The 26,341-nt window shown below is 32.7% G+C and overlaps 1 protein-coding gene across 1 annotated transcript; it reads right to left on the reverse strand.

Moving 5' to 3' along the window:
* Positions 1–711: 711 nt before the first annotated feature.
* LOC123711129 (tachykinin-like peptides receptor 86C) lies at positions 712–19,090 on the reverse strand. The gene is made up of 9 exons (XM_045663546.1): positions 18,994–19,090; positions 14,522–14,633; positions 10,725–10,826; positions 9,204–9,338; positions 7,407–7,484; positions 5,465–5,615; positions 4,035–4,231; positions 3,145–3,285; positions 712–814 (listed from the first exon to the last, which is right to left on the reverse strand). Exons 1-9 carry the CDS (start codon positions 19,088–19,090, stop codon positions 712–714), a joined length of 1,116 nt encoding a protein of 371 aa, XP_045519502.1.
* Positions 19,091–26,341: the final 7,251 nt, after the last annotated feature.

Raw genomic sequence — 26,341 nt, forward strand, 5'->3', positions numbered from 1 at the left:
TAGGTCGTCGACTATTTGGGTCTAGGGCAAGCCGATTTCCTCACGATGTTTTCCTTCACCGTTCGAGCGAATGTTAAATAGGCACATAGAAAGAAAGTCCATTGGTACACAGACGGGGATCGAACCTACGACCTCAGGGATCAGAGTTGCACGATAAAGTCAACACTAATATTATTTACCTACATATATATCTCTTGATTTAACTAAGGATTATCTTGATAACACACAGTTTCCAAGCATGTTGTAAACGTAATTCATACAACAATAATTATGAAGGAAATAAAAAACTTTATTATATGAAAATATGTAGATGTGTAGTTAAAAGACAAAGTGCATTAGCCCTAGGATTCCCTGTGACGTGGGCAGCTAGCCTATCTATTCGATTGGACATCTTAACGGTAATTGGTAATATCTTCATAACACTTACAATTTTATAATTTAACTATTGTTGCTCAGTAACTACTTGCTGATACAGCATACAACAGGTCGAGAAGCAATTGCTTAAGATTGTTAGTTAATGTATAAAGTAATGAATCAATAGTGAAAATTTTGTTTTTAACGAAGCAGTTACATAGACCGAGAGGCCAAACTGAAAACTTTCTTTTTTAAAAACAGATTCAGAGCAAAAGGTTCGATTCTGAATTCTACCCTTCAACTTTTTTGAATTTAGAAGTTTTACCATCGTATGTCCGATGTGGGCATCGCGGGCAACTAGCAAGCGAAGGCTGTCTCGGCAACTGGCGCGGTCCCTCCTGATACGAGAGCGGCCAGACGACCACTGCATTTCCTCTTGATTCTTTGTGTGCCTCGATACCTGTAGGAGCGGACACTTTGCGAGCATTATTTAACAGGTTTTAATTATCTTTTCATTTATTTATTTAGTCCTACCAACAAGGTAACACTTATGAAAAAAAACTAAATTAAGGCATAAAATGAGGTGTGGCACGAATAATATGCATAAACACAATGTTTATAATGAAACTCTCATTAAAGTACACAAACAAAAAATAAGATAATGCTAATAGAGCGCCTCCTATAGCGGAAGTGGATAAAATATGAAATATAATATAATTCAGCAGACTCCTGCCATTTTACTCAGAGGAGCGTAAAACTCTGGGTTCTCGTAGATCACTTAAATTAAAAAAATGTATTCACTTCTCTGCAAAGTTTCAAACAAATATTTAATGCTTGAGTCAAGCTTATTTTTGCTTAGTTTGAAAAAAACAGCATCCAGCTGATATAGTAATAATAATATAAGTTTATTTTCTATTTAATATTGTTGGGCACGTTTATATTTGCGGCGACCCCGTGCCCAAATTATAGAGACGTATTGATTCTAACCCCGTGAGGTTAGAATGAGTGATTATTATCATCAATCACTCGATGATATATCAAACTTAACAAAGATAGAAATGTGTCCATATCATGTCATTCGTTACTAAATTAATTCGATACTATGTTGATGTATATGTTAAATTCCTTAATCTATTGGAGGACTTTCTTTTTAATTATTTTAATAACAGAAATATATCAGTTTATCATCATAAGGGACCATGTAAAAATTAACTATAATTAAGACTCCATGTTGAACTAACAGTAGTACTAATCAGATGTTTGGATTAACTTTATTTTCAAACATTTTTAATACAGATTATTTTAAAAATTTAACAGGGCCGCTAAACTCGCCCAGTTTGTGTAAAGACAAAAATCTTGTTTTCACCCACAGCTAATCATTATTGTTTTTATCTACATTGATATTTACGAATATTTCCATTACTCTATCTTCGGCTCTAAAAATTGAAGAAAGTAAAATTGATTTACATAAATGTCAAACCATAAACAAAGCATGTATGTAATCTATAAATTTAAATATAATTAAGCTCACATTAAGAGGTTACATAATTCGTTGATATAGCTGTTGCTTTGTCAGGTTCTCCGAAATGCGAATTTCAACAAATCATTGAATAAACTACAAACCAATGATACCCTTGAGAGGTAATTGGGATAAGAATCCGATATCACTAGAAAAATAACAAGATGTCGCTAAATTTATGTTCGTATTTTTACGTCTTTCGATAGAAGATAAATATGATTGTTAGTCGTGTTAGGTAATTTTAATATTATATATGTGTAGTGTGTAGTGCTATTTTTTAACAAACTGTGTTATTTTTATAAATGACTATGCCATATTAATGTTAACAATCGGAATCCAATTGTTTTTTTCATCACTTAACACATTTACAGGGAAGTTTACGTTCAGTAGATGAGAATGAAAATCGAAATATGAAGCGATTGCACCCTCCGTTCTAATGTAACTGCATTTCAAGTAGGGAATGCAATCCCGATGTGAGATCCCGTGTAATTTTTCGGGATCAATCGAAGCATAATATGACGGAGATCACGTTCAAGATTGACGGGATTAGGCTGCAATGGTCAGCGATTCTACACACATCCGCTCGGGACGCTTCACGCGACATTGCACATTACATTGCAATGGACATTAGATGCTGGTAAGCAGTTGGTACTTTAGAAGATACTCTTTTTTTAGAAGTTACTTTCAAAATCACGCGAATTTCAATCACTTTTTAATCTCCTTGAGCTATACCTACTTTTGTTTTGATTATGTTCATGTAACTAGAATTTGTTAGTTAGTAATATTAACCTCACTATCACAAACATGCAGTTTTCATCGTATTCAGTCATGTGATTTTTTTAAACTATACGAGATCCCGAAAATTGCGAGTTTCCGCGGGATTGATATTTCTGATTCCGCGGGATCTCGAGTCGGGATTGCATTCCCTAATATCAAGTCCAATACGCATTGACACGCAACACAAAGCGGCATGTTATTGCTTCCGTCAACATATCAAAATCGAATGCAACGTTTTGTCTTGCGTCCTTTAACAATATTTCCTTCGACATCTGCGATGAACAGCTTAGAAAACTTCACTTTCGACCTTGTTTAGAAGTAAAGAACAATACATATAGTAAGTTTGTTTAGGATGAGCAAAGGCCTAAACCAAACATGTTTACTTGTGAGTTGTATGACAAAGATTTATTATATTGGATGTTAATGAATGAATGACTATACCTATTTACAATAAATACATGAATGATACCAAAAATATCACTTTAAATAATTACGTTAACGAGTAAAAACCTGATCGGGATCTGCTGCCAGACTGGGACATGCAGTCGGGCGGTGAATCTGGCAACGCTCGTTTCCGTCGACAGCAACTGTCACGCCATCTACACAGGATCGCAGTGCGAAAGTACGACCGGAATCTGTTGAAAAGTCAATGGTTGGGCTAAAGTTAATGGATAAGGTTAAACGACCTTAGATTTCGAGTTTTTTGTCCTTTATTTGTACGTACAATAAACTCTAAGTTTGCCAGTAAAATCACAAAATAAGTTCATAGTGAACTCGTGCTGGAAATAAATAGTGATTTTCGCCTCAGTTTAAATCTAAACATTTAAATAAAAAATATTTTATGCTAAAATATACCCGTATTATTAGAATTCTAAAATCTTTTCAAAGCGTCGTGAATCTAATAATTCTAAGACTTTCTTGTAAAAGCTCTCGTGTCGCTTTAAAAGTCATCGGCGCTTTTCACTTTAAATGCGTATTTTGTTCTTATATTTTTATTTGTAGTGTAGTTTGTTAAAGTGCTACTTGGAACTTTAATTAAATATTAATATATATTATATGTATGAAAATTGTAAATACAAATTATAAGCATGATTAACTTATAAAGATGGTTTGATCATTAATTACATAATGTACTAAAGAAGTACTGTTTAAGAAGTTTACTTAATATACTTGTCAGATTTAAACACATAATACTACCCCGTGACCGTGAGTTTTCCATATTATATATAAAACATAGGGTGAGCTCCACCTACGTATGTATCAGTATTGATACCAAAATAAGTAACAAACACTTTAGTATTTATAATCTATGATAGAAATTTATAGTAGTTCGATGATAGATCTCCTTAGACTTCGTTTAACATCACGAAGTTAAAATACTTACTTAGCGTTCATCCAATAGTAAATTATCGGATTAACCATCGCATTCGCCATTGCCAGCCAATAGAAGCCAAGATATACATGTTGTATATACTTCATGTACAACACAGATGGGTAGAAGTGTGTGAAAATAAAGTAACTGTGATACGGTAACCAGCATAGGCCGAAAATTACTATGACTAAGATGAACATCTTCACAACCTGCAAAAAATCATATTATGACATAGTGATTAGAGATTTTAGATATTATATTATTGTAACATGAATTGTAAAAAACTGCAAAGAAACTAAAATTTTACGTACCCTACGTATTTAATATTCTTATGTCCAAGGACTGTATTAAAAACAAATTTCTTAAAAATAATCTTTTATGCCAAATTAGATTCCTTTGGATTCATTAAAATCAATTAGAAAGTTTAACGAAACTTACTTCCTGCTTTGCATTTTAGTTTGGCAAAGTATTATACATCCTTTCTTTTACTACTAAACATTGAATTAGCGGCTCAAACGGCACTAATAAAAATAAATATGAAAACGTATATAAACAAGTACAACGAAAAATTACATTGGTAATTTAATCGACGAGGACCTGCGTCACGTGGGAAATCATAGTGATCTAAGTTAAACCGATTTGAGAATAGATTCTTTATATAAAAATCCACTTAAGTTAATGCGTTTGCCACGCCAAATATAATTATATTTTAAAGAAAGCAGTGCTTAACGATTTGCACCTCTAGGGTTGGGATTCGAGTGAACTAGTAATTTTTATGTGCGCACTTCCTTGTATGGTATTACCATAATAATAATTTAATAGCGTATCACGTAGAATCAAATCTTTCTGAAGACCCTTACCGTGTTATGAGCAGTGTTGGCCTGTCACGACCCCCTCTTAACGGCTGTGCATTTATAATATACGGTCATATTGCAAAGGAAAAGTATCGTTAGGAATTCGGTATGCTAATACCAAGCTTCCGTGGCATTTTACGATATAATGTACTCGTACAGTATATCGTTTTACTTTAAGACATTGAATGCCTTAACAATGGATCAAAGTAATAGCCCGAAACCAGAACTTTTTATGGCGAATTTTGATTAAGTAAATATGAATGTTTGAACACAATGAATGTATATTATTATTATTATTTTTCGTTTTCGTGAGTTGACTATATTGCCACAGTGGGCACGCAAAGCAACGTGAGCTCGCCTCAAAAGCCGGGTTTTACTGGATAAAAAAGGAGTGGGACGTCATCACGGATCCGAGTAAACGGGTGTTAATGTGTTAAACACTATGTTTACTCTTATATTTATATTTTTAATCATCAGGCGTGTAAAAATAAATAATACCTTAGTTAAATAATAAAAAAATTCATATTTACAAATGTTAAGATAAATGCTAATAAATTATTATATTTTTTGATAGAAAACATGTCCTACCTTTCGTTTCGAACGAATTGAATCCAATTGTCTTTGAGTCAGTTCCCCTATAGACCGTGAACCCCAAAGTACTCTGCCCATCGCTGAATAGAAAAACGTCATACCCATCATAGGAACAGCGTATGTTACTATAAAAAACAACACTTGATACCTGTAACAAAATCTATTATTGATACCCTGTATCAACTGAAGCATTTAAATTAAAAAAAACCATTTATTCATTAAGGTAACACAATGTACACTTATGAACGCCAATTTACTGCCAGTTCTCAAATCAAGAGCGTAGAACGGACGAGAAGAACTGGCAATAAACTCTCCGCCACTCTGTTTAATCGCCAAGTTTTTTGCACAACGTTTGTAAGGAGCTGCAACCATTACACCATGTTCCACGTGAAATGCAATGTTCCATGCTTCAAAAAATAATAACAAAGATTTGTCCTCTATCAGCAGTAGGCACGGTGAAATAGGAGCGCGCACTCTGTAACATGCAATTTGATATAGTGATCCCGATATTTTTGTTTTAATTTTGAAATCGTTCTCTCAATATCCGTAGTGCTGCTATTGCATCACGCGGTAAACTCAACGTTTGAATCAAGATCGCTATTGAGAGTTACAGAGTACCTATGCATGGTTTTAGTATCGGACAGAAACGGTAACAATGTGTAGATATATTGAAATCCCATGTAAGATGAAATTGATACGAATATATGTGGATTTAATTTTGGTAGTAACTGTCGTTAAGTATTATGTTATGAAACGTAAGATATGGTGGACAAAACACAGCCATGAACTTATCTATAAGGCATACATTATAAACACGTTTCTATTTCAATCTTCTTTGAGGTATCTGTGTGCCTTTTCTTGGCAAAGGTCCCCTCCAAATCCCGTTATTACTCTCTGTACTGAGCCATTCGCTGCCCTGTAACTCCTGTTGTTTCTTTAATTTATCTTCCTTTTTTTCGTTTGCTGTACCTTGCACACCAGTTTAGTACTTTTTTGCCATTTCCACTTTGCATTTATTTTTATTGTAACAAGTAACAGATTACTTTAATTGTTTTTATTTAAGCTGTATTCCTTAATTTTTATTTTTTTTCCCTATCATACATAGTTCGTTAGTGACACACCTGTAGCTTTGTATGCTGCATAAGACATACATAACAAGTTTTATAATAGTTCAATCAAAGAATGTAAAAGTAATCTTCGTAAATGGAAATATATGAATCGGGTGTCAAATCTTTATTCTAAACTAATAAAATATCTAATCTTTATAAAAAAAAGTTATTAATTACTTGATTTAAAACTTTTGATATCTGATTTATGCACGAATAATTACAGAATCAAATTTAGCATTGTCATACAGTTTAATATTTGAAAGAAAATGTGAATGTTACAATTTATAATTTTAATTTAATATTTGGTCCACCCACGACTCATGTACTCATTATTTTGGTACTTAGAAATATATCAGAATGTATAATTGAAAAAGTATTTAGTGGTAATTACTTAGTATCTTAGTGTTCTGTTCACTCATACCCACGCCTTTTTGTTTACTTTCGACAACAATAAAAATTGGTTTTGTATATACTTTCATTAAAATAAAAAACAACACGTTTGATATTTCTTATTTTGCATGTTATTATTCGTATATATCGGCTCAGACCTACATACAAAAAATATTGTAACGCCCAGTGTGTTTTTATTAAACGATCGCATCTTTGCATAAATAAAAACCAACACAACCCCATAAAACCACTTCATATTCAAATATTAACCGTTAAGGATTTAAAAACTAAAACTAAGTAGGAGTAGTAGGTATCTCCAAACTAATACTACTTAGGAAACTTCAGAAATAGAGCGTACCAATACTTCCTCTTGGCAATATAAGTGTCACATAACATCATGTTTTGCCCGTTTTCCCCATGTTATACATAAAAAAACTCACATAAAATCCATATATGATACATCGGGCAGTCCATCTGGCCATGAGAGAAGACACGCTGTTCTCAGCGTTCCCTTGGACCTGTAAAAAAATATATTTTGTAACACACTATCACACAAAATATTCCAATAGAGATTACAGGTTAAGACGGCAATCCTGACATGAAAAGAATGTCTTCCTCGTAAAGATATAAACGAATCTTAAGAGCGAAAAAGCAACAACCTCGTATGCTAATTCCACCTGACTGGATTTTCTGGCCAACCTGCAGTTAAATTATATTTGTTTTATAATAAAAACGTAATTTGATTTAAAATTAAAATGATCCATGAAATCGATAGAAATCTTGTCTATTTGACCTGTGTGTTGGAGTGAGACACAATATATGCTTATTTATAGTCGCTCTTTTTAAAGTTCATCAATATGTAGTGTGATGCCGACCATCCAATTGCTAATAATATTATTACCACACATATAGAAAGGTTCATCTTTAAACTTACACTAAGATTTTAGACAGGCATATTTCTCTATTTTAAGCTCGTTAAGAAACAATGGAAACTCGGGAACAGCTAAAGGCAATCCAGGAAAGGCGAACTACGAAACTGTAAATAACAATAAAAATCGTAGTGAATGTTGAATAACTAATTGGAAACTAAACTATTTGGAATTGAATTATTGTGGTACAAAGTATTTAAATTAAACATCACGGATCGAATTATAGAACGCTGAAATGAGGCATAAATCGCGACGTACAGCAGTTATATGAAACCAAAAACTTTATTCAATTAACTCCAGTTAAACGCCATTTCAGTTGCGTTTTCGATCATTTTACATTTGTAAGTATTGACTTTTTTTAATCAATTAACAACATAATTAACGCCAAATTAATAATATACAAACAAACAAACTTCTTATTGAACAAAAATAATCATAGTAACATTTATTCAATAACTATTTGTTTATTTAATTATTTGATAGTTTTACAAACTAAACAATAAAGATTTTTTATAGTATTATAAGCAACCTTTTAATATTACAATTACTATTAATGAGGCCGCAAAAATTGTATAATTATATTTGGTTAAACATGTATTAATTGTCTTGATATCATGTTACTTAATATACAGTGAAGAAATCAAAATTTCGCACGTAATTCCACGGAAAAAATATTATACTGAATTTTCATAAAATATTGAAAGTCAAAATATTGGAATATTTAATGAAATATTCGTATTAGCAGTACGTACTTGACATAACGTGGCTATCTATTTTAAGCATTAACGACCTGAATACAAATTTTTGTTGAGGATGCCTTGTATGAAATCAATTTGCAGATTAATACATTTTGCGATTTTTGTGATTGCCTGTTTCAATCGAAACCACCTTATCCCTTTTAATAACATAATTTCTTAAACGTGCATGTATTTATGTGTCTATTTTCAACTCTACTGATGCATAAAGACATTTTCTCTACTTCGAAGCGGTCTGTAGCTTGTTGATATCATTGACGAAGCACCATACTCACAATTGCTACGCCGTAGTTTGGATTACGCCAATGGCGAAAACAAAAACTACTAACTTAGTTACTGGTTAGTATACTATAAATTTAGGATTGAAAAAACACATATAATGTGTTTTATTTAAATGTTTACTACATTATTTTACGCGGCAATAGTTTATAAAAATGATTGTATTAGCTGTATTACAAACAAATGATGCAATCGATTTTTACACTCAACGGACATTAATTATTATGAACATATTTGTTTATCTTGATGGGTAGATACAAAATAACGCACTTACCTGTATTCCTTTGTAGTAGAATATAATAAACACGGTATTGCCAATAACATTCCGCTAACCCAAATTCCGGCAATCATGATGAGGGAGCAGGTTTTTGACATTCTAGGTCTCATTGGTCGTACAATTGCTTGATACCTATTGAATCGTAGAAATTATTTTAAAAAGCTACGTCATTTCTTATTCACAATAGTAAACTGAAATCAATATCTGACTTCAAAGCATACTGATTCGAATATCTACGGTTCAATTGCGAAGAATTTTGTAATATTGAATTGTTAAATTTTTATGTTACTGATATTTATATATATCTGACAGCAACAGCAGTACTAGTGGCTTCTTTTATTATGATCGTGCGTGCATTTAACAATCGTTTGTAAGGCGAACATTGTAATAAACAGGGGTCTTAGACCCAAATCTAATTGTGTGATGGTTGCTGCAATCTGCAGCCCCTTATAGGGTTCTAAAGTCACTGAAATATATTATTTATGAATTAATTAATTTAAAAAGCTAAAAGTAGTTGCTTCTTAACTTATTAAATCAAATGGCTTTAAACTATGCTGCATAGTTTAAACTAATAATAACTTATAATTTTGCTTCATGATTGCGATTGATAAATTGGAATACGTACTTATGTAGCAACGATACAAGAGATGCAAAAGATGTTTTTGTTTAATACATAGATGCTTTAATAAATGCTTGTTTTGATGAAAGATAACATCCGATCCGACAAGATACTTAAGTATAAATTCCTATATTACAAAACACGCGACAAACTTTATATACAACTCTTTACCGTAGTTAAAATTTACATTAATATTAAAACGTCCCTGATGTCCCTCGGATAACTTATCAAACTTACTTAAATGCCTAATTTAATAACTTTGAATCGAGGTTTAAACTTAATTACAAAGAACTATCCAAATCGAGTCTGATTTGAAATAAAATGAATGAATAACATCTGTTAATCGATTACGAATTAGTATGTAATTCCTCCATTTCACTATATATATATAATATATATGTATATGTATATCAAAATATCGTATATTTCACATCACCGCAGAATTTAAATTTCCTTTTGAGAGGTTAATTGTAGTTGCCTAAGTTTGTTTACAATGTGTAAACTATTTATATGTATCTACAACTAACTACTAAGTTTGTTTAGAATGTGTAAAATATTTCTATGTACTAAATCTCATCACAAAGGCATCTTAGGGCTTAGGTGTGAAAGCAGCCCAACTTAAATTCCTAGTTTTAGGATTTATTTAAATCATGAAAGTTACAACCGACACCTATTTATTTTTGTACCCTGTATACAAATAATTATCGATAACGTAACTTTCATTTAATTGGAATATCTTTATTCGATCTAGTCGTAAAACAAAAACATAGACAAAGCCATAAAACATGACAAAGACAAAAAAGAATAAGTCATAATCATGCACTGTTTATGAGTATCAGTCCAAATACAAAGACCTGACATGTTATATGCGTCTTGTTTCTATAAATGAGTTTTCTCACCTGTCGAAGGAAATTCCTGTCAGAGTAAACACACTTGCAGCCACTGTGACGTTGGCTATGAAATTGCTGAGCTTGCAATAGCGCACGCCAAATATCCAGTCACTAAAAAAAGTATAATTTATGTATGATTAAAGTATTCATAATGATAATAATAAGGCAACGTTGGTTATGCCTATCAATTTATAGACAATGAGTTTTAGAACGGTTCAAAATACATCTAGGCCAATTGGTTTTCGCGGCAGCGACTCAAGTTCTACGTCATAAGTCTCGTAACAAGTTTAATTTAAATGACAACATTAAGGGGCTCCTAGACGGGCCATTTTTACACGAAAGGGTGTGGCTGGTTGCATCAGCCAGCATTTATGGATAGATTATGCAATACTTGGAAATATTTTTAGTTTGGCCGGGATGTATTGGTTAATGTTCCAGCCATATAGCCGAAACGATCTATTTGCAATAGAAAATACTGCAGTATTTCTCAGCCATATTATTATTGTCTCGCTTTACGTCCTAAGTGCGACCATTTTTCATACGTGAAGTTTGATTTCGACAATTCATTGGAGTAGCGCTATGTTCATTTGTCTTTGTTTTTGTCTATTTTGGTTATAGGTATTGCCTTGCCATGTATGTAGACCGTGTAAAGACAAAATAATGAGCCATATACCGTTGCAGAAATATTGCCGGGATATACATTTTTTAGCCATGTCCTGTATTCAAATGTTTTTTGTATTTTTGGGATATCGTCGGCAATGATGTAGCCACGTATTTTATTAAGTGTAGCCAGTGTAAAGGCCTAACATAACATCTTTCACAAAGCATGACATTCCTAGACATAAGTTCTGTTACAAATGAAAAAGCATTTTTTAAATGAATATTTATTAGTCTCAGCAGAAAATTAAAAATTCTCCATTCGATAGCCAAGTTATCTTTTATATCTGTTTGGCCACGAATCTATGGATTTACGCACTGTTTCCAAGGGAAATTTCGCCACTTGCTTTAAATATATTTTAAGTGACTCAATGTGTGTCACCGTGTCGTTTAGAGCAGGCAGCAGCAGCATGTCCTCGCAAACTGACTAGTGTTGGGTAGTTCGTGCCTTGCAGAATGCAGAATCCTGCTAGAAAGTTCACGGTATACTTTTACAAAGTGTATTGTTGAGAGGTTTCACAACATGATCCAATAATATTGATAGACTTTGTCTGAAGTTTTCATACCTTTTTCACAAAAATATAGACTTCTTGATAAGACACGCCCCACCAAAGCATCACTGACGCAGGTTGATGACGTTGTAACGTTGTAACTTTCCGACCCCTTTGACCAGCTTCTTAGAAGCTTTGAGCGTGTAGTGTCCTTCAATCGTGAATTTTTCATAGGTGGGATATTTGTGTGTTTTTCACCTGCGCATTCCGATAGATGGCGTTTCGATCATTCCACTCTCTTTAATTGTAAATATTGATTTAGGGCATGTCCTGTTTATCGATAAGCATCGAGCTTCAGGTCTATGTTTATAATACGCTAAAGAGTCCTAGCGGGAATCTTCATTTATCGCGATAACATGTTTTGCTTCCTAATGGGCTGGCGACGAATTCTGGCTTTAACAGCATTAATTATTCGTTCGCGGCTGTGCCGAAATTTTCTCCCGGTCCCGGTCTTGGATAGACAAAGTGTTGTTGTATCTGTTGATAATACGATAAACGAACGTACGGCTGATTCCAAGCTTTTGCAGGGTCTGTAATAAGACCGACGGCTCCATACCCACTTTGTGCTATGAGATCAGTGCGATCCTATTTTCTTTTGCACCCCATTCCATTTCGGTATTTTATAGTTAACCCGAAAAAATATGCGAAATGGCGCAAAGTGGGAGTAAGTTTTTAAAATAATATAATTGTTCCAAATTAAAAAAAAAATTGAGTAAAAAAGTTTTTATATAACAATATTTATCGCCAGACTAATAATATAGATTTAAGATAAATTGAAATACAAATCAATACTTTTAATATCCGTACGTAAAAATTCATTTCACCTTATAATACACATAATTTATATATCACTCTATTAATTTTCTAGAAAACAATCCGATAATAATATATTTATTTGAAAGAATGTTATGTTGCTAAATCTAAATCTTCGATTACTCTGCCACACATGATGACGTGCAAAATTGTCTAACATAATTAAAAGGGAGAATTTTACACAGTGACATCTTAGTTAATTCTTATATTATTTTATCACATTATTAAAAAAATATTATTACATTATCAAATTTATAGTAAAAATTATGTTCTTAAATAATTATTAATACAATTGTAGTATATTCTGTTATTAAATAAATTATTAAAATTGTACGATCCTCCAAATAATGCTGGCAAAAAACAACTATATAGTTACAACATTGTTCTGTTTGAGGATTATAAGGTAATTAACCTACGTCACGAATTTCTGCGTACACACAATAGCTGCGTATCAGAGTTAATATAATATAAATATATAAATGCTCTTTATTCGACTATATTTTTCTTATATTTATCACAAATTTCCGTTCCGTTAGGCTTTGTTTCGATTTTATCATGATAATTTTATTATGATAGGCGAAAGCCTACATTTCCATTTTGATGGGATTTTTAGAAAAATAATTCAATATTTTATAAAATCAGTATTTTGTATTTAGGATTTCATCTAAGTAACTCAAACATATTTTATTTTATACGGCAAAATGTATTAATCAAATAAAGTGGCGTTAGTAAAACTAAAAAAATCAGTGGCGTTACAACCATTTTAGGTCTGGACCTCAAATTTCTGTATCTGTTTCAAGGTCATGTGTCAATCTAATAGGCAAATAGATCAGCCTTCAGTACCTGACACACACCGTCAACTTTTTGGGTCTAGGGCAAGTTGGTTTACTCACAATGTTTTTCTGCACCGTTCGAGCGAATGTTAAATGGCGAATGGTAAACGCACATAGGAAGAAAGTCCATTGGCGCATAACCAGGGATCGAACCTACGACCTCAGGGATGAGTGTCGCACGCTCAATCCACTTAGCCAACACTGCTCAATTTGGCGTTAGTATAGAGTGCTAATCTTAACCTTCAGATTTGTGGGTTCGGTTCCTGGCAGTCCAAATGGACTTTGAATTACGAAAGAAAGCGTCGTGGAATATCCAGTAATCCGAAAATATGTCACAATAACCACTCGTAGAGCAAAAGTAATAAAACTTCACGTAGAAACTGACTTAAAGGCGAAAATAGATGAGGGAAATATAAGGTAATGTACCTTAGGTTACATTCTTATGAAAGGTTAAGTAATCTAATGCAAATTTATGAAAGAAATGCAGAAACGTAAGCCAGAAGCTAAAGTGACAAAAGGGGCTGTGGTAGCACTCGGTTGTCATGAAGCATTAGGTATGGTATGAATTTAAAATATCTTTTTTTTAATATAATTCTTGTAGTCACGAAATAAATAATGTAAATATAGTTAGTAATTCAGCAGTTATCTACTTTGTTAAATAATTCACGGACTTCTCCAACACGACACCATCAAAAACATGTCGAAGTTTTGGTAACCTACAAAAGCAGAATACGAAATACCATCCGTATCACCTCAACGTCCGTGATGCCAGAACTTAGCGCTTTTTAAGGCAGTTTTAGTTCCACCACCGCTTTATGGAACCAGCTGCCTACTGAAGTATTTCCGAACCAATTCGACTTAGGGTCCTTCAAGAAAAGAGTGTACCAATTCTTGAAACGCCGACAAGGATTGTCCGTTTATTGGATTAAAAATACCAAAGTGAAAATATTACCTGTGAAGCATATAGATAAAGTTGAAGAGACAGTTGAGCAAGGACATCATCAGATCTGCGAAAGACAGGTTCACCAGAAAGTAATTGGTTACTGTTCGCATCCTTCGGTGAGCTGAAAACGAATTATAACTTAATTTTCGTTCTTATTATGAACCAATACTGCATTCATACGTAGTATTAGTGTCCTATTGAGCAGCGTTCATAATTTATGTTTGATTATTAAATATTATACATTAGACAATTATACTATTTTCATCAATAGACATTTTAATTTATGGAAGTTATCGTATAATTATTTAAATATTTTAGAATAAAATCAAGACCTTATAAATTCCTTTAAAAAATACTTTCAACATTCACTAAAAATTATTAAAATCAATAATTCTTATAATAATTTATTCATTGTTCGTTTAAAGATTAAATAAAAAATTAATTATATGTATATTATACCCTGTATATAAATAGATAAGTTATAAGATCACTGTTTGTACGCAAACGTGAGGATGATGTGCGAGAAATCAAGCAGAAACCATAAACGTAAAAAAGCTTAAATTTGCCTTAATAAAATAAAATATATTTATTATAGAATATATGATACAGGTATCATTTATTCCACGTCATTAAATGTGTATCGCAGACACCCTACTCATCGGCAAAGAAGGCAGAGGGTGTATGCCGAGAGAAAAACCCGGCGTAAAAAACTCTCAGTACTCTTTTGAAAACGTTTGTAAATGTACAATATTATATTAATCCGAAGAATACGCATTGCAACTCAGTAAAGATAAAGGTTGAATTTTAAATTTTGCACTTGTACTATCAGCAATTTGACTCCCGAATATTCGTGGATAATTTTCTTTTTATAAGCAAATCGGTGATCCGTTTTCTATATCTATCACGTCACCTACATGTGTTAACTGTATACCTACAACACGCATAATCTATAATAGGTGATGAATTGTTATTGATTTTGCATTATGTGATTTTACTGTTGGTGCATATTCCATCCTTATTTAAAATATCACGTAAACTTACTTAAAACGGTCTCCACACTCTGACCATTCATGTCAACGGTTGATTAAATCAAAGGGCAATAAGAGAAATAACAGCAATACCGGTTGGTTTATTAAAGCTACATTTGACTACAATTTCGCTAAAACACTATTTCGTCGTGCGAGAGTATTGGAATAGCTGTGTGCTGATTACATGCATGCTTGTATAGACCAAATTGTACCGGCTTGAACAGGATTGAATTGAGTTATAATGAATACAATTGAGTCCTTTATTTATGTGACTGTGATTAAGAATTTATCAGCAGAATTGTATAAAGTTAGTTATTTAAATAATTGATGTACTGTTCAAAAATGATCATATCCTGTCAATGCGATTTCGATGCTATTTGACGTAGTTCAACGCAATAGATTTGTTGTATGTATACTAAGATCGGAATAACAAACAAAATGTTTGCACGCTTTTGTAACGCAGTTGACTTTAACTCATGAAGATTATAAGTTTTGATATATACATAATCTAACATTTTTCTTATTATATTTTTATGCTACTGTGACTAGAATTATACGTATCAACAACATTACAGAAATGACGAAAATTTCATACTAGACGGTGTAGTTTTTGTAAGAATTGCAAACATATAGTACAATACTCACGCGAGCAAAGTTAAGTCACAAAGTTTATTTTCACTTCTATCGTACCGTTTTACAGCTACGACAGTTTACTATTTACGAGATAAAGTTAATTAATTTAGCTGACACGCAGTACTTTATTGGCTTTTTAAACTGACACAGAAATTGGGTCACTTAAATCAAAATCTTGTTCGTTATTTAACTAAAATAAAAAAAGCATATAATAGTAATGTCAAGTAACCCACAGTTATTATATTATTCTATAGCTGCCACAACTTAAATAAATAAAAGTGGGCGCTTTAAGGATTTTATAATTATAATTATCCTACCAAAACTAGGAATAATGAATACAATTAATCATTGTCACGAAATAAATGTATTTATTATTGTATCGTATCTTGTTTGAGGACGTTTCAAATAGTAACCTTTACAATATTATACAAATTTCAAAACAATGTCATTAAAATTTGCAAATAATTCTTAACACAGCATACATCTCAATCACCGGCCATCGTTATTTTTTATCAAATACTCTCCAATATATAAATTGAAATGTTATATCAGAGGGCAAAGTATGGAGCGCACGTTGCCAACTTTAAAGTACGAACGAAAATTCCGAAATATTAAGCATGTACCCAATATACGCTGTTGTGTAGCAAAAAGTAACTTAAAGCGATTTGTTATAGAACGACGACTGGTGACGTTATACGGATGCAATTTCTCAATAGAAGAGAAGATGGAGAAAGCACATACATACTATAGTGGCAATGCGACGAACGCGGCCAAATAAAAAGAGACTCCAAAATTCCCCACCCAAAAAGGTACTAGTAATATATAAATCCCTAATTCCCTTGGTTACGGTATCACGCGTGAACGGCTGGACCGATTTCGCTAATTCTTTGTTAGTTGTGTTTGTTATTGTCAGGAGAAGGTTCTTATGAAAGAAAAAAAATAGTATATAGCGCGGAAAATTTGAAAATATAATTAAGTAATCCAGACTTTTGTTACGATAGCAAATTTTCTATTTTCAGTCCATATCGCTTTTACGATTCAAACTTTTTCAAATTTAACCTTATAGCGTTTGATATAACATTGACAGAATGCGTGCTACATATATCCTCAAAGAAGTTCTAAGAAAAATGAATATCGTTTAAAACAAATGCTTCGATCTGAGTTAATATATTGATAAAATACATATAAAATATTTACAGTCGCTTGAAAATCCATGTTTTTCACATGGTCACATTTCAGTTACATGCCGTGTGTTCCCGTGTCAGAATACCAACAAAACTATTTACATACGCACCAGAAAAACCAACAAAGATGTTGTAAATCATAAAGCATTAGAATAATAAACAATTTGTTTCTGAAATATTTTTTTAGTTAATTATACCAGTTCGAAATTAATATTCATAGTTAAGACAGAACAACGTGTTTCGGGTCCGCTAGTATGTTATATTTCTGCATGATGTTTATATGTTTAAAATATACTTATTGCATAGCACCGTTTAACGCGTTGAAGAGCAGTTTGAATAGCCATTGAAAGAAAACCTGCATAGTTGTAGCAACTGATTCCAATGATTTGCATAGTTCGGTTTTGCATTTTCATTTCCACATAGAGGATTTACGAATTATGATTTTCATATTCATTCCATTTAGGATTATCGAATAGACCACATTTTGAGTGACTATTACCTTTGATTATTTTTTATGTCGGCATTTCATTCATTGCTTAAAGTAAAACTTTCCGAGCTTCAATTTCCGATCTTAGTAAGAAAATCATTCTTAGCTATAATGTGGAGCAGATGGAGGTGACTATGACTGAAAATACTTTAAATGACCCATGAGGACTGCGAATAATCATTTATCAGAATAACTTTAAAACCACGCAATTGTACGGACAATTAACAGGCTCTTTGAAAGGAACTAAGATGTACCCAATTTTGGGTTTATCATTGTTTAAACTTGAAAGGCATTACTAGTTTTAAAGGCTTCGCTGTACATAAGTAATTAAATGTAAAATGTACTAAAGCTTCTCATATTTTTAGAGTTTACTCCTTAAGAAACGATTTGAGTTATAAGGCCCGGTACGGAAATTTTATGAGGAGTAAAATCAAGTGTAACACGAAAAGTTGACGCGTTACGTAGAAAGAGACAAACATATATATCTGTAGGATTGAACTCATTCGCTCTCTAAAATTGGATTTGTATAAATTGAACACAATTATTATTGTTATTATTATTATTATTTATATTGTTTTGTAACATACTTTATGTAATACGCTTTATTGAAGTAATATAAATAATCCGAATAATTACAGATATATGTTTGTTTCTCTTATCATTTTAGCAGATGCGTTCATTTACCCTTTATTTCTATTCGATATATATCATAATTATCGTTCGTAAGGAGTAAACTCCAATCGTGCGTCGTAGCTGACACACACACACACACATTTTTTATATAAAAGTGTATATTTCTTATTATTTTAAAGTAATCAAAATAAATTAAACTGACTTCAAATTATTTACCTTAGGTTGTATTATCCGTTATCCAGAAATGCATGAATCCGTTTATCAAAAACTACCGAACTACCGAAGTTTTAATGATAATTTTCATGTTCCCTGAGTTACAATATAACTAATTTAAGTTGTCTCGATACTTTTTTGTTAGTTTTCAAGGTTTTGTGGACAAACATACACAACAATATTTAGCAGACGTACTTGGAAGTCTTTAAAGTAAATTATTAGCAATATCACTTACATACTTGTCCAAACGTATACTTCCAGAACCGTATACTATTACTACGTTTAAAAAAATATCATGCCTACCAGTTACTATCCATATAACGATAGCATTCCCGCCTATTGCTACAGCAAGCATGGCAGCAAATAAGCAAATCCAAGAATTATGAGCCCAGGGAGACATTCCGTTCGTCGTTGATGGTACTGTGGTGGCCCGGGGTACTAGAATTGTGGCTGCACTCAACAGGCTGCGATTGAAATCCATTTCCCATGTGTACACCACCTTTAACAATAATGATTTATATCAACTAAGATAGATTGTTTCAAGTCTAAAAACTATACGTCAAAAATACTTGTCTTTTTAGTAATAAATATTTCTTGTACATTAAAGAATCTTAACGTGCTCATAAGTAGGAGAAAGAACTTTCTTTAATTTTTTTTTACATATACCCTTATTTTAACATTTCACTGTTACATGTACAAATCCAAATGTTGCTTAAAAAAATAGAGCGAATGTCAAACATTGTACATTTGCAGTGAAGAGATACGAGGAACATATATGGCAACAATGTCCTTTGTGAAATATTTATCAATTAGTATGGTATGGCTGGACTACGAGCAGTGACTCTCATCCCCGAAGTCGTAGGTTCGATACACAGCTGTGCACCAATGGACTTTCTTTCTATGTGCGCATTTAACATTTGCTCGAACGGTGAAGGCAAACATCGTGAGGAAACCGGCTTGCCTTGGACCCAAAAAGTCAACGGCGTGCGTCAGGCACAGAAGGCTGATCGCCTACTTGCCTATTAGATAAATAAATGAACATGAAAAAGATACCAATCAGTTTCAAAAGTGTGCAATTACTTTGGGCAAACCTAATCTAACCACAGGTGATACTAAGCCATTCTCAATCATTATTAAGAGTAATACCCGTTCAATATATCAACTAAGCTTAACGAAACGGTTACGTAAGCACAGAGAACACCGATAGATATTAATTTCAGAGATATAACAATGTTTTGTTGTCAATGGTGACGCGGTCTCCGCGGTTTCTCTGTAATCTGATCGCAGAACTTTACTATAATTGTGGAGTTATTATTTTGGTCAAAATCTGTTGTAAATATCTTGCAATTCTGACAATTTTTAAAGATTATGGGTCAATAAGGAATCATATTCTCTTATTGTTAATTTTTTTATGATTCAAACAGGTGATATGATACAAGGCCAGGTCAAAGGTCCCTAGATCTTTTCAAAATAATAGAAAATAATTGTAATAATATACTAAAATTTCTTCTATTATTATTGTTGGACCAAAGTAATTAATATGATAAAAGGTATCTGTTTACAATGTCCCCTGAGCATATTTAACAATGGACTGTAATCCATAGAGGCTACAGTAAGAAAAGCTCCCTGCTGAAATCAATTATGTAACACAATGCGTAGAATTAATAGACAAAATACACATTATATAAGAGAGTAATAACACACACATGAGGGCTAGGAAGCTCATCCCGGGCTGATTTCCTACGTCCAACGACAGTCAAAATGAATTTTAAAAAAATGCTAGTTCTTCAAGTTTGGTTGTACCACATTTTAAAACTGTAACTTATATAACTTTTATTATTAATTTGAGATTTGAGAATCATAAAAGTGGCTTGTCCCATTATTAAAAATATTCGTTGAGTTGAACAGAAGTGTTTCTATCTCTTTTCACCACAGCAATAACTCAATTTAATAGAAAAAGACGAAAGAGTGAATTTTTTTTTATGAATAGCATTTTAATAAACCAATCAAGCGGAATATAATCTCGTAGTTTGAAAAATTATTCCCAGCATGTCAGTCAGGCTTCAAAGAGAATTTATGAGGATCGAAGATTACAGAAGCGAAAAACTAATTTCCCAGCAAAATCTTTGTGGCATATTTATCTTGCACTGTGTTTCAGATAGGTTATTTTACGTTTATATATATTACGTGACCAGACATAGTATTTGAATAGTCCTGTTACGTTTAGGCTAACTAAAAACTAAATAAATAAATCAGTGGCGCTACAACCTTTTTAGGTCTTGGTGTCCGATTTCTGTATCTGTTTCATGATCATTTGTCAATCTAATAGGCAAGTAGGTGATCAGCCTTCTGTGCATGACACGCTGTGGGTCTAAGGCAAGCCGGTTTCCTTACGATGTTTTCCTTCACCGTTAGAGCGAATCTCAAATGCGCACAAAGACAGAAAGTCAATCGGTGCATAGCTGGGGATCGTACCTTTAACCTCAGGGATGAGACTAGCATGATGAAGCCACTTGGCCAACACTGCTCATTAGGCTAAATAAAGTGACCTAAATTAAAGATACTGGGAAGTCGATTACGTCTCTAGGGCTTTCGTTTACCTACATGTTTTAATGTGGACCGCGTTTGTTACTTTTGTTCAGTGTCTAATGATAACGAGCTAGTTATGTAATCTCATATCTTGATAGATGTAAATTCATTATGAATAATTTAAATTTTTTTTGATGCAATTTTAGACACATTATAACTACATATGCCATACTTTATAAATGTCAAAAATCAAATATTATAAGGTGACTTTTGCACCCTTTTGAAAGTCGAACCTGGTTGTCGTCGGCAAACTGGAAGGCCAAATCACGATTCTCACGGGTCTCAATAACAGCCACCGTAATTAAAGTTATAAACCGAACAAAGAGAGATATCATTAGCAGAGCAGCAAGCACCTTACAATCACAAGACTGAAAGTCTACTAGGCAAAGAATGAATACTACTGAAAGGGTAACCTCAAAAAAGCAAATGTCTCCGTATTCCATTTACTACCAATTCTCAAATCAAGAACGTAAGAAGTACTTCGAACGAACTAGATAAAACACTGCCACTTTTTGCCAAATATTTTGATTTACAAGATGCTTGTAAACCTACCACGACACGGATTGAATTATGATTCAATGAAAAAACAATTTCTGTACAAAATATTAAGGACATATATACCACATACCCACAAAAACAAATAAATTGTCTACAACAAATTCTATTTGTGGCCTCTAGAGAATTTAGCGACACTTAAAAATCCTTTGTTTCTCTTTGTAACTGAAATCTGAAGATATTGTCATGTATATATGTGGGTAACACTGAAAATGTTTAGAACTGGCCAGTTAGAACAAAAAAACTTTGATAGGATGCGATTAGCATTTCTTAATGAAGCCCCATCTTGTGTCACTATTTACAAGTGGACGTAACAATGTCAATGAAAATTCGTGTTTGGGACGTCCTTTAACAGCGACTACTGAAGATAACATCAGTGCTATGCGAGGCATGATAGAGGAAGATAAGAGAGTGACCTATCAGCAGATACGGGCAAGTGTAAGCATTGGGCGTCAGGAAGCTTTGTACCAGATGGATTCCCCATACTTTAACCGACGATCAGAAACACCTTCGCATGGACTGGTATCGCCAAATGTTAGATAAGTTCAACGGCGGTGACTGAAATGCTGTATTTGACATCGTTACAGGTGATGAAAGCTGGATATATTGCTACGAACCCGAAACCAAAAGACAATCAGCTCTGTTGTCTTGGAAAAAATTCGACAGCATCGCCCTGGAAGACGGATCCTCCATCACTACGATAATGCTTTAGCGCACTCCGCAAAACGGACTGTTGAATATTTGACTATGGCAGGAGTCCAGATAATCGAGTCATCCGCTATACAATCCTGACCTGCGACTTTCATTCATTCCCAAGAACCAAAGAAAAACATCGAGTTATTCGCTTTCACATAGAAAAGACCCTTAAGGAAGAATGGGCCCACAACTTTTCTCACTGGTTCCATCGAATGCGACGATGTGTAGATTACTTCGAAATACAATAAAAGTATTGGCAACTTTCTACATTAAATAGTTTTTAATTTTCTAAACATTTTCAGTGTTACCTAGGTACACTATTGCTTATTTATTATAATATTTGGACTTTTTCAGGATATAAAAAAAGTTTTATATCCTCACTAATAATTCTATATAATTTTTTGCGATCTACTATTATTATTTATATAACAACATACAAATGGGCTTGAGGCTGGTCTGATATTTGTAGTGAGTAGCCCATAAAGACACAATGACAGAATTATATAATATAACGTTCTGCAGTCAATTATTTTTCGGGTAACATAAAATTAAGATCTTAAAAGATTTGTTTTTTTCACACAATAAATAATCAAGATAAAATACAGTGATAAATGTAAAGGGCAATTGGTAGCTTTATAATTTGTAAGCGATCTGTTCGGCAAAATCAAGTTTATTTTAGTTTTTAAGATTAACTAATCTTTATATATCTTTAAATATATAAACATATTCTTAAGTAGCTTTCCATAAGCGTGCATTGCTCAGTTGACTCGTTCTATTCTTTACGAATTTACGTCGAACATTCGCCCGATAGAAGATAAAACAATACGTGGTACATACCCAAGGGGATTCTTCGTTTAACTTTGTAGTAATACAGTTTATGCAACATCAGTGAAGTGAAAGAATTATAGTGAATCGAGTAAGTAATGGATTGTTTAATTTCCAACTCGTGATGTAGTCTTTATTACTTAGATGATACATCTTTACTAAGAAGTAATACACGGACACCATCGCCAAGTGGTAATCCAGGGCCCTTTATGAACGAATCAACTTGTTTTGTGATTCGTCAACAACGGACCAATCACAGACACGACACGATTCCGTTTGGCGAATCACACACAAACGAAATACGTTTTATCCCAATTCACTTTAATCTCTTATTCTAAAGACTTTACTAACCTCTAAATCATCCACATGGTTGGTTTTCTCTATAGTCACATTTGATATCTCCTCCATTTTCATCTCCACTTAAAATATTCACTGCTCTTTTGTAGTGTTGTTTTAAGTTATGAAATCGCTCACAGTCAGTGCTCGTCTTATTTTCAAATAAAACATGGTTTTACATATGAAATGGGAGTCTGAAACAAAAATCTTTTCATTAAAATTCTCATGCCATTCCATTTCGCAATATTGATTTAATTATTAAACCCTGCCGTTGCTTACGAGTATACTGTCTGAAAGGGATTTGATGAAATATAATTAAAAGGTTATGAAATTTATCTAACAAAGATTTATATAAAAATAGTATCCATCATTGTATTAATTACAATGGTCAAATAGTACAATAACCCTGTACGTGTCTTTACTTCGGTTTAAGTGTTTCTTTAATTTTTATTTTATAGACAAGTAGTTTATCAGCCTTATATGTCACACATAAATATAAAAAGTAAAAATCATGCCTGCACAGACGGGAATTGAACGCACGACCTTATGGTGTAGAGTCGCAAGCTTAGACCAACACTACTTAGTAATTACTTATTTCAATATATATTTTTTTACATAAAACAACTATATTAATAAGACATCGATCATCGTCTATCAAAACCAAAATAACTGGATACAATTGAGATTTAAATTATGATGACCTTAAAAACCGAAACCACAATTTTACGTAACACTTACGTTTTATTTATTTTTCACACAGGATTACGTAACAAAAACAATTATACTAAACATATAGCCAAAGATTGAATACATGATATATACATAGGAGTTCAAAGATTTACGAAAAGAAGAGATCAAATAAAATCGCAATACCTAATTCGGCTGTGCTGTGATGTTGTGTATGTAAGGGTATGCCATGTGAGGATGTGTATGTGGGGTGTGCAATAATGATACATGATGATTTATCGCTATGGATTTTCTTAATAATTAAGCATATTTCGCGATAGCTTAAATAAGTCAAGGCTTAAATAGTGGTCATTGTAACTACATAATAATTGAACTACACGTAGAATTATGATTATATTTACTATAATAAAACTCTTGTTAAAGACCTAAGAAAACGGTTAAGACGAACGTTGAGAGTTAAATTTAAGCGGATAGTAGACATCTGTATCTAAAATACAATAGATTTATGAAAGATAACATCGTTGCCTTTTTTAGATAATTTATAACTTTTATATCCAATGTATTTATAGTCAAAGTAATTGTGATTTGTACAAAAACTGAATTAAGAGAAATAAACAACAATTAAATGAACGGAATTCTTTCTTTGTCAAATGATCTTTTCATCAAACAACAAAATCTATTTACGACTTCACAAAGCAATATTTGTTTTGACGTAGATTGGTATTGGAAAATGTGTACTAATATAAATAAATATATACAGCAACAAAGATTGGCCACATTAATACACATTAAAAAGTATACTAGCATAATAAATAAACATGAAAAATAAGCTCTGAAAATTACCATATATACATAACCATATGGGGATACAATTCTATATACCGACGCATTATCCTCATAAATCCCAAAAGGGTTTTATTGTGTATTTACGGTGAGCCCTCGCTAATTAGGAACTTCCCATCATTGTATACAATAAATATATATGAATAATATTTTAATTATGACAACAAATTAAGTTATAACATACTTATATTTATGTAGACAGAGTGGCCAAAAAGTCGTGGATCAAACACAACTAGGGGTTAGATGGGGTTATCAGCTGCAAAAAATTGTTCTACAGGAGGTCCTTAAACGAGACCCCGAAGTAAACAAGAAGTTATGATTTGAGCAATTTTCATTTCGTTAAACTTAATATTAACTTCAATACACCCAATAAACAACCATAAATAGAATGTCTACCGCAATGTCTCATCAGGTCCAATCTAGTGTATAGTATAAAAAAGATACAGGTCCGCTATACTCGTAACGATAACTTACATACATGTGCTTTCACCAAAGCGGAGATGGCATGTATGAAAATCATCGTAACTAGTGTAGCGGAGTCCGTAATGGGTTCGTTCTGCTCGCAGTTGAAGGCAGGTGTAAGAACCTCCTATAGAACAAATTTTTGCAGCTGATGACTTCATCTAACCCCTAGATGCGTTTGATCCGCGACTTTTTGGCCACCTGTATACGTAGATGTAGTGTGAAATATATTTCTGAGGTCGTAGGTTCGATCCCCGGCTGTGCACCAATAACTTTCTTTCTGTGTGAGCATTTAACATTCGCTTGAATTATGAAGGAAAACATCGTGTGAAAACTGGCTTGCCTTAGACAATTGATCATGAAACAGATACGGAAATCTGAAACCCAGACCTAAAAAGGTTTTTATTATAAAACGAATAAAAAAAATGTGAGCCGTCACGGGACGCCTGGCAGATGTGAAACATCGACATTATTTTGTAAAAGTAATATGCAGAAAAGAACATATTGTGATAGGAACTAAATATGTTATAATGATAAAATAAAATATTACGATTTTTTTCCAGATATCGATGACTATTTATTGAATAAACATTTATTTTCATTAAATACAAAAGTTTACGAATTTATTTCAAATCGTGACTACTTAATTCGTTTAATC

This window comes from Pieris brassicae, chromosome 6, assembly GCF_905147105.1.
Source record: "Pieris brassicae chromosome 6, ilPieBrab1.1, whole genome shotgun sequence".
Lineage (NCBI taxonomy): Eukaryota > Metazoa > Arthropoda > Insecta > Lepidoptera > Pieridae > Pieris > Pieris brassicae.